General features: G+C 40.4%; 1 protein-coding gene and 1 pseudogene across 1 annotated transcript; one reads left to right on the top strand and one right to left on the bottom strand.

Annotated features, from left to right (window-relative positions):
- The first annotated feature begins 324 nt into the window (after nucleotides 1-324).
- LOC120288085 (acetyltransferase At1g77540-like) lies at nucleotides 325-899 on the top strand. The gene is made up of 2 exons (XM_039301393.1): nucleotides 325-619; nucleotides 753-899. Exons 1-2 carry the CDS (start codon nucleotides 349-351, stop codon nucleotides 758-760), a joined length of 279 nt encoding a protein of 92 aa, XP_039157327.1. The 5' UTR covers nucleotides 325-348; the 3' UTR covers nucleotides 761-899.
- Nucleotides 900-2,819: 1,920 nt separating this feature from the next.
- LOC120288494 lies at nucleotides 2,820-4,661 on the bottom strand (annotated as a pseudogene).
- Between the last annotated feature and the right edge of the window lie 5,806 nt (nucleotides 4,662-10,467).

Below are 10,467 nucleotides of genomic sequence, written 5' to 3'. Positions count from 1 at the left end.
AAAGTTTAAGATAAATATGTTAGGTTTTTTATGGTTTTTTTCCTTTACTATTTTCTTCAATTTTTCAGCCAAGATATTCGAAAATAAAAAATAAAAATCTAGAATATGAGGTGAAAAAGGAAACAAGAATTTATATTGCAATTTACAGCGCCCACGCATGCTCACGTGGTGGGGTGCATGTCCTGTCTCCCGAAAACTGACCGAGGCACCTTCGTTGATCCAGTCTTCCTGACCGCCGTGGAACCGCCGTGGAACCGCCGTGGAACCGCATACTTGCAGTTCCACGCTCACCGGACCGAGGAAGCGGAAGTCCCACAGAGAGAGAGAGAGAGAGAGAGAGAGAGAGAGATGGCGGCGACCACCACCACCGGAGGCGGAACCTCCGGCGAGGGCCCGAAGATGGTGTGGAACCAGCCCCAGCAGAGGTTCGAGACGGAGGAAAAGAAGGCCTACCTCCGGTACGCGCTCCGCGACGGGGGCAGGGTGATGGACATCGTCCACACCTTCGTCCCGCCCTCGAAGCGGGGGCCTGGGCTTGGCCTCCCACCTCTGCGTCTCCGCATTCCGACACACCAAGACCAACTCCATGTCCGTCGTCCCTACCTGCTCTTACGTCTCGGTCCGTTCTCGAAACCCTTCTTTGTCCTCTCTTTCTGTTTCTGGACGTGTCTCCTTGTTATGCCCGCGAACCGTTTGATGAAATTAATCTGACGATGGACCTGGGTTTTTGTCATTTCTTTGGTGTTGCTTAGTGATTTGAAGGAATGAAGCAATCCAACTTTGTAGTTCAATTCCTGTTTTTGTTGTCTAGCATCACTCGTTCTTCCTGTAACCCACAGAATTGCTCGTGTCCGTGCTGTTTCTTTCCCTAATCCCCTTTCTCTACTTATAATCAGTAGACGCGGATCCATATCTTCTCTTGTTGGTTACTCTTGCTGCATTGAGTTCTTCAATCACCATGTACAGAATTGTTTGGAAATGCTATTCATATGTAAATTTTCTTCTAAATGTTCGGCGAAAAAAAAGGCAAGTCTCTGAGTGTCTAGTGGATGTAGCCGCTAGCTTGAACTGCTCTATTCGTAGGTCTTTCTGGGAACCTGTCCCATAACTTGTAGCAGGGAATGGTTCCCCCCGCATAAGGATGCTTGTTCCCATATCGCATTTACAGATTCGTCTTGGAGAGATTAAAAACTTGCTATAATTCTGGTTTTAAATAGCTCTCTATTTTTTTTTTCTCTTCTGTAATGCTATTTAAGCTCTGATTACAAGATATTCCATTTTCTCTTTTGCAACAGAACGTTGGGAATTTCTCATGGCCCTGATTACTAGATGTTATCACCTGTCTTTATGGTATGGTATAGTATAGTGGGAGACAATGCTAAGAGGATTGAGTGTGAAGTACTTCTTGGCCAATTTGTAGGGATGACATTTTGAAGAGTCACGCTTTAAATATTACAAAAGGCAATTATCTGATTCACACCACCAACGGGACGATAAAAACATAAGCCAATCCAACACTTGGTTCCGCATCTATCAGAGTTTGAACTAAGGGTGTGTTTGTTTGATGGAATACATTTTCAGGAAAACATTTTCTCATTTTCCAGCATTTGATTCGTTCGGGAAAATGAGTCAGCGGAAATCGTCTTCCTAATCCACAAGAAAAAATTTATTACCAAAGCTTAAATTCAGGAAAATGATTTCCCATTTGAAAGAACCGGAAAATATTCTCTGAATCTACCAAAGGTTAGATTTGGTGTTTGGTTTACAAAAAATTAAAAATATATATATTCTTATAAAACTATATTTTTAAAAATTGAATTTTTTTTTTTTGTTTTTAAAAATCGATTATTTATTTTTATTTTCTTCTTTTTCTTTTCTTTGCTTTTTTTCTTTTGCTTCTTCTCCACCTATCACCGGCCATGGAGACAATTGGTGAGCTTTGGCCTCACCAGATTGGGCGAGCTCCACAGCCTTCGATAGCGAGGCTCAAGCTCACTCAAGGCCAGCAAGCCTCAAGCCTCGCCATATCAAACAAGCTCATGGCCTCGATGGCGAGTCTCAAGCCTCGCCAGATTGGGTGAGCTTGCAACCCTCGTTGGCAAGCTGGTGAGGCTCGAGCCTTGCCGCCAGAGGCCGGCAAGCCTAGGGCCTTGCTAGATTGGGCAAGCTCACGGCCTTGGGTGGTGAGGCTCAAGCTCGCTTAACGCTGGAGAGCTCGCGGCCTTTGATGACAAGCCTCGAGCCTCACCCAATAGGCGAGCTCGCGGCCTCTAGTGACAACTCAAGCTCACCACTCATAAGTTGGCTAGGGACGAACCGCCATAGGAAGCAGAAGGGATAGCTTGAGGAAGTAGAGGAGAGAAGGAGAAGAAGAAGGAAAAGAGAAAGAGAGAAACAAAAAAATAAAAAAATAAATAAATAATACAAATTTTTAAATTAAAAATTCTGATTTTTTTGTTGTTGTTTTTTTTTTTTTTTTGGTAAAGGGTAAGAATATATTTTTTGTCGGAACCAAAAACTCACACTCTAGCAACGGGAAAATAGGGAGATAAAGGCAAATAAGAACAAGCTAAACAAATGGCACTACAAACTTTTCTAAGGGTGTTAGGTAGCCGAGTCAAACATGGAGGAACTGGAGATAAAGTGTGAAATTATTTTCTAATAGGATCCAAACAACAGGAAACGTTTCAATTATACATTACCAAACAAAGAAAAACAAATCTTATTCATGGAAAATGCTTTCTGAGAAAATATTTTCCTTTATTATTGAGTTTTTTGCGAAACACGCATCCTAAAATTAGGAATAGACCTCGAAAGACTTAATGACCCGCCATTTTGGGGAACTCCACTACCCAGCTGTTGTAAGCGCAACACTTGACTTCACAGTCGGTGAATCCCGCCTGCACCGCCAGGGCCTCATATTCCTTCTGCGTCCTCTCTTTACTGCCGGGAGTCTGAGCCAACATGAAGAGGTCTTGCTGGAACACATTATTCAAAGAGACATTTCTCTCTGGAACCGCGGGGAGAATCGCCTCGACAAGGATCACCTTCCCATTGGCAGGCAAAGCCTCAAAACAGTTCTTTAGAAGTTTCGAGCAATGCTCATCACTCCAATCATGGAGTATCCACTGCACTTAGATGTCCATAGATTAGAGAATTGTAAAGAAATAATGTGATTGTGAAGGCCAATGAGCTTTGATGTTGAAAATAATCTTGAAATCGGAGTACGAATTAATCCCAAAGGATATGGTGCAACTCTTTCGAGTAATGGGAATTTTACTATTGTTCCCTCGCCTTAAGGTTTTCCTAGCAACATTTGTGGAGACTATTTAGGAAAAAACAGATTATTGTCCTTGAAATGGTTTGAAGAGTAAAAGAGGAATTTCGCAAAGTGATGAAAAAAACAACTACACGGCCTCACGCATCACAAGCTGGATGAACATTAGATAAGTTGACGTCTTTACCTTCATGAAAATGGCATCTCCTCTAGGAACACTCTCAAACATATCTCCACCAACATGCTCGACACCTAAAACACGAGACATCAACACATAATCACAAGAAGAGAACAAGATATTGTCGAATGATGTCATTAGAAACAACGAGTTCAGTGTTCTTGCAGAGTGCTGGAGTCCTGGATTTGATTTACCTGGATAAGAAGGAGCATCGGCCAAGACGTGAGGCAAGTCGAAGTTGATGCCCTTGATGTGGGGATGCTTGGAGGTGATCATCTTGAGATTGAACCCGACTCCGCCTCCCACATCGACCAGCACTTCGATGCCTTCAAACCCTCTGTAGACATCGAGTATTTTCTTCATGATGAGGGAAGTATGACCCGCCATGGCCCGGTTGAAAACTTGATTGAACCTATCGTCAATGGCAGGATACTCGAACGCCGTCATCCCGTATGCCCTCTCGAACGGAACCCCTCCTTCCATGATGACATCGTCCAAGTGGTACCTGAGATTAGTCCAGGAAAAATGAAGCAGCCGTAGATCTGTACAAGTAGAAATCCATAATCTTCGGAAAAAAATCGTAAATATTTCATTGAATTGAGCGTTTTTCCAAAAATCACAATCGACGAAACTGTGCGACTTGTCGCCATCAAGCGCCGCGATCATATTTTAGTTTCAGCCGTTCAACAAGTAACCTAATATTCACCATTGGAATCGCCGAACAAAAGCACAGAGGCCATTGTTCATAGAAACTACTTTTTCGACTGGTGATAGTCCAAAAATAAAAATAATATTACCAACTCTCCATGAAGACCTTGTCGTGAATTAGCAGAAACAGAGGACCAACATCTCCACCTTCTTGGTCCTTGGCAAAGAACCTGCACATGGGTCCTGGACCGTACTCTCTCTCCCCTCCATCTCCGTCGCCGTCGCCCCTCCTCGACCGCCACTCGATCACGCCGTGGCTCGCCAGGAGGCGCATCATCCGGTCCACCAGGACCGGGGCCCCTGGGTTCTTGGCGCTGACCCGGCTCGCTATCTCGGTGGGCGAGAGGAACCCACCGCGGAGACGAGGGCATCAATGATGCCGAGCTCGAGGGCTGACTTGAGGGTCATCGGAAGCACCACCGCGCCAGCCAACCGGACCGCCAGCTTCCCAACTTCGTCTTCTTGGTCGCGCCCTTCGCGTTCTTGGTTGTTGGCCATTGTTGGGTTTCTAGGAGCACTGACGAGAGAGTAGAGAGGGACAATTCTAAAGGCTTGTGAGTAATTATGTTGGACTTCTTCATCTATCTATATAGCTGAACTGTCCTTTTCTGCAAAATAAATTCACCGAAATATATAGTGGAGTTATAACTCTAGATATTTTTTTTTTGGTAGGAAAATTATAATTCCAGATAGTTAAATTATAAAAAGGTTATAAAAAGTTACATTTATCTATAATTATAAAGCCTACTCGAATCACGTGTTAAGATAATCACGTGTTAAGATGATTAAGGACTCGTCAGTCAGAGCCTTTCCCGCAGTCTCTCTTGCACGCAACTCCCAGTTTAATTCAAGACACCAAAAGAAAAAATCCAAAAATATCAAACCTAACGAAAAATCATTGTCTGTATCGTTTTCTTTATTTTACAATATAAGCTAATTATCCAAATAAAGTAATTTTTTCTTCCCCTTCTTTTTCGGGATATCCCGTGCGCCCAACAAAAAAAAGAAATGTTTTGTTCCCCAAAGTGGTACGTAGGTACACGAAATGTTTTGGCCAAAAAATGACAGCCCACAAATGCTGATAAATTAATAAAATGAAAAAAAGAAACGATTATGATAAATTGGAAATTGGGATTTCCAATCTCAAAAAATGAGAAGGAAAAAAAGCCCCACATGGGCTTGTCATATTAAATTACGTTTGACTTTTGTTTGTGGGCACGGAGACACTCGTTGGGCGCACATTTACGCAGGCGTTTCCCAAGATTAGTGCCGTCCTCCCATGCACATGTTACCTCTTTAAGTAAGCAATCAACATTGGAGATAGTGCATCAAGCTATTTGCAAGGGCCAACCATAACAAGGTAAGGTGCGGCGAACCAATAACCATCTTTCGACTAACCTAGCCTCCTCCGTCCCTTAGACCAACAAGGGGTAGTATAGGAATAAGAAAACGAGCATTAGGCCCTAACCAAAACAAGTTTTGTCACATCTCTTGTTGCTTCTCGTGTTCCCCGGCCATGCGTTACTGATTTTTGTCTTGATTTTTGTAATCGAGTAATTTTCGTAATTTTGAAATGACTTCCATATTCCCATCCTGAATGCCGACCGATCTCAATTTTCTTTTGAGATATACAATTTGTAGGAGTGAGGAAGAAATGGTGTGAGCAATGTTGCTATCCTTTTAGGGTTGATACCACAAAAAATTCTAAATTAATATACCTATAACAAAAACAAACTCTAAACTAATGCACTCATGATGAATTTACCCCTCACTAATTTCCGTTAAATTTTATCATGAAATTATTTAATTAGATGATGCATGATAATAACCCAATTAACATGGCAAATCAACATGGAAATTCATATTAATTTTAGATAAACTTGTCATAATTGTATCAATTTTTTTAGTGATATTTGGAGTGAATTTTGATAAATTTATATTAATGCAAGTTTTTTTCGTGATATTAATCTATTTTTTAATTTAAAAATCGCTTGCCGTCCCCAAAAAGGAATTGCATTATTTTTGTACACATATATTTGCCCCGCTTTGGAGTGCAGTGTACGGACTTAGCTGTCCTGGAAACCCCAACTTCACTTTCAAGGAAACGATTCTTTTTTTTTTTAATTGAAAATATGAACGTTGAATTACTTCACATAATTCCATTTGATTTTATCATTCAACTGACTTGTAGAATTTGACGTCACGACATGACATTTCTTCTTCTTCTTTCTTTTGCATTACTCTTCTAGAAACAAAGCTCGTATGTGTTTTTTTTTTTTTTTTTTGGCTTTGAATTTGAGAGTTTATCCATGTTAAATTGAGAAGTAGGATTTAATGACGTCAAGCAATCACGCACGCAAGTCTAGTCGAATGCACAACACCTTATGGAAAAATTGCATCAGGTTCGTGCTGCTTCAGTGCGTAAATTTCACCACAAGACCCCACACTTTCTACCATGCGATTGTTGTATAGGCAAATCTAACATGATTTTCAAGGAAGCCATCTAAAAACTTACAAAAAAATCGACAATATAACCCAAGAGGGAGGGTTTAATTACGTAAGATCAATTCGATTTTGGGACAATACATGTTTGCCTACAAACTTTCACTGATTGAAGATCGAATTGAATTTTCAGTTAAGTGGCTGTGAACCTTCCATTATATTTTTTGTTAGATGCATAATGCTTGTTGACTCATGAGAGGTAAAAGTATATTCCCATCTTTTTTTTAAAGAAATTTCTCATATAAACCAGAAGAAATTTTAAATAAAAATAAAAATAAAAGGAAGAGGAAAAAGAGAAAAAAAGATGTGCCTTCTAATTTTTTTTTTGAAAGAATCCATTTTTTTATCGAGCCAACAATGTTTGTTACTAAGTTTTACTCATTATTTTATATATATATATATTATTTATATATATATATATATATATAGCTCTATGTACAAATTATGGTGATACTTAGTTAAAAGGAATAATCTCATTGTGAACAACAATAAACATTACCTAAAAGTTCAAAGACTCGTAGTATAATTATCCTTCTGTTTCAGCTTAAATCTTAAATTGGATGATCGCATCTAAATTCCACTAACCTTTATAATATTAATAGATGTAGAATTTATTATATTACCTTACTTTGTCATTTTTTTTCTTATGACGAATTACCTTAACACATTGAACCATGAATTTATATAACCAAGGATTTCTTGAAGGGTGACAATTCTTTACATAACAAATTTTTAAAAAAATGCCAAATTATAGTTCTTATTTTCAACATTCATCTTTCATGGAAAAAAGAAATTTCCATTAACAATATTAATAGATTGATGTTTGTGTTATCGAAATCGTACAATCGTCCCTCATGACTAGGGGTGTGCATGGTCCGGGCGAGCGGTTCCTGACCTAGAACCGAGAACCGCCCGTTAAGGACCGGTTCCGAAAAATTGAAACCGGGATTCATCCGTTTGTTGCATGGATCCACCCGGGAACCGGACCACCAAGTCCAGTCCGGTTCTCGGGTGGATCCATGGAACGATCTTGACGAAATAATTTTGGTTTTCAATATAGAACGGTCGGGTCTATGAGTTGGGAAGGAGGAGGAGGTCTATGGTTGGGTTTTCAACATAGAACAATCGCGGAACAATTTTCCGTGTACGTGGCGGGTGGCGGCCAACGTGAGGGGGTGAACAGCGGCGGCGGCGGCATTGACGCTCGGGGAGGAATCGAAATGGCGATAAGATTAGGAGAAACCAAGGAAAAGACAAAGAGAGAGACAACCGAAGACGAAGGGAGTGAGGAAATGAGATCTAATCTAGGTTTCTTTTAGTAATTTTTTTTAATATTAAAAGGTTCCGATCCGGTCCGAGTGGGTGGATCCGCCCATGGAACCGGGAACCAGGACCGGTACCCACCGGTTCTGAAAATTGGAACCGGGACCGGACCAGTTCCCTCAAGAACCGCCACTTCCGGACGGTTCCGGTCTGGTTCCGGGCGGTCCGGGTGGTTCCTGGGTATTTTGCACACCCCTACTCATGACACCATCGATAAATAATTTTCCAAATACCGATCAAATAAACTTTTTCTTTTTTGGCAAAATAATCGCAACGTGAATGAAATGAAATTTCAAATTTTGGAAACGAACGTGGTAATTTGCTGGTCCAGCGGCAACTTCTTCTCTCCAAACGGTGGGGCCCCGTCACGTCTCTCCTCCGACTCCCAAACCGCAGCAAATGGCGCACGTCCGAAGCGCCTCGTCATCTTCTCGTCCGTACGAGACGTTTGAAAATTACATTCGGCCAAAAGCAAAAAAAAAAAAAAAAAGAAGAAAGAACTTAACAAAATCACATAATTACTGCGTCGCCGTTGCAGTCGGTTTTTTCTTCCTTTTATTCTTTTTCTTTCCCAATTAGGCGTTTAATCAATATTATTTCGAAAAATTAAGAAAAAGAGGAAGACGAAGATCGCGATTACACTCCAAAATAACGTCAATTTATCTTCCTCCTCTCTCCTTTCTCTCTCTACATTTCATCGAAGAAACCTCTCTCTCCAGCCTTCTCGGCTCGCGATCATCTCCTGTCGTGCTTTGCTATAGGGAGGAAGAAGAGGCGTCATTGATGCTCTTCCCCTCCTCCTATGACGGTGGTGAGGCTCCGATCTTCCGTTAGGGTTCCTCCAAGCGCCGGCCACTTGGCCCCTCGGCAAGGGCTTAGCCTTCAGCCACCAGTTGAATCTCATTCTCTCTCTTTTTCTTTTAAAATTTTTAAAATTTGGTTTTAAATTAAATTTAATAAATTTTTATATTAATTATTTATCCACGTTAGTAGCAAGACGACGCTGTTTTGGTACTTGTCTAACCATGCTAGCATGCAAAATGACGTCATTTTGCACTTGGCTCACCGGAAAATCACCACATCATTGTTTGGCCAGATTTTCTTACTATTAGCACTTAACTAATCTATTTTGCTCCAATGTTGGCACTTAAGTGTCATTTTCCTGACTTTTGACACTTAAGTATCCATTCGTGCCAAATTTTGGCACTCTAGGTGTTTCGGACTCTTTAGAATGGACCGAACAACATAATATTTCTTGGAGAATGATTGCAAAGCAAGCACCACATGAACACATTCGTGATGGCAACAATAATGAGCTACCGCTCATGTTCAAAGCCTTATTATGCAAGAAAATTAAAGAGCTCGAACTCTTGAAGAGAAATGGGCTTCTTTTGTGAATCTCATATTGCTGACAAAATTGAGGATTAGCATTAAAAAAATTCTTCCTCTCTTAAATAATAGTACAATCACAACGTCTCAATTCACAAGCCGACGCGCATATTGATATACATGTCATGCATATTCCAAAGAACTTACAAGAGAAGACAACTCCTAGTAACTGTTGGGTACAATGAAAATTAACATTCGAAGCCCAAGATTCATCCCGGGAAAAATGGAAAAGTGTGGAGCAACAGACTTTGGTTACATCACATGAAGTAAGAATGACATAGTAAGTGAATTAAAGCATCATCCCGTAGTATTCTATTAGCACTGGAAGCTTCTATTGATTCGAGTTCCTCCATGACTTCAGTCCTGGAAGGCTACTTGTTAGGAGTCTTTATGACGCATTTTAAAGCAAGCTATGCTATTTGGAATACAAAATCAATTCATGTGAGGTATAAAGACTGTATATATTTGGTTCCCATTTTCCTATAGGTTGCAACATCATGAGCCACCAACTTCTAAAATAACCAATGTTTCTTTTCCGATTTCTAAGGAATTGGAGCACCCGTAGAAAATGAAAAGTTATGTAGGCAATACAACTCTATATTCCATGCCACGGGATTTAAGTAGCCAAAAGGAAAACACACCTTGTATTGCAAAGAGGGGATCATAGTGAACCTCACACCAGAAACTCAACCAATACTCTGCATCAGTTTAAAGTAAGGTTAGCAAAAAAATATGGAGTTTCAAAAGACTAGTTTCACATTGAACAAAAGCAATAGTTGAGCAATTGCAAATGTTCACATCCAGGTTCTAAATCAATCAAATATATATTGAATCGTACCCAAGAAGCTGTTCTAAGCAAGCAAAAGAACAATATTTAATTTTCTAGAAGAACAAGAAGCAAGGCATCACAAAGGAGGATCTATGCGCATATATATGCGAGCAACACACTGTTTTCCAAGACAAACAAGAAGTAATATAAACCCATTCGAACTTCTAACAAACCAAACCCAAGAACTTCGCATTCATCACATTGCACCTACTAATAATTTCACCCAACAAAACAATTATGACGAAGAAGACAAGCAAGCAA

This window comes from Eucalyptus grandis, chromosome 9 (genome assembly GCF_016545825.1).
Source record: "Eucalyptus grandis isolate ANBG69807.140 chromosome 9, ASM1654582v1, whole genome shotgun sequence".
NCBI lineage: Eukaryota > Viridiplantae > Streptophyta > Magnoliopsida > Myrtales > Myrtaceae > Eucalyptus > Eucalyptus grandis.
This window is presented reverse-complemented; position numbering and strand designations above follow the sequence as displayed.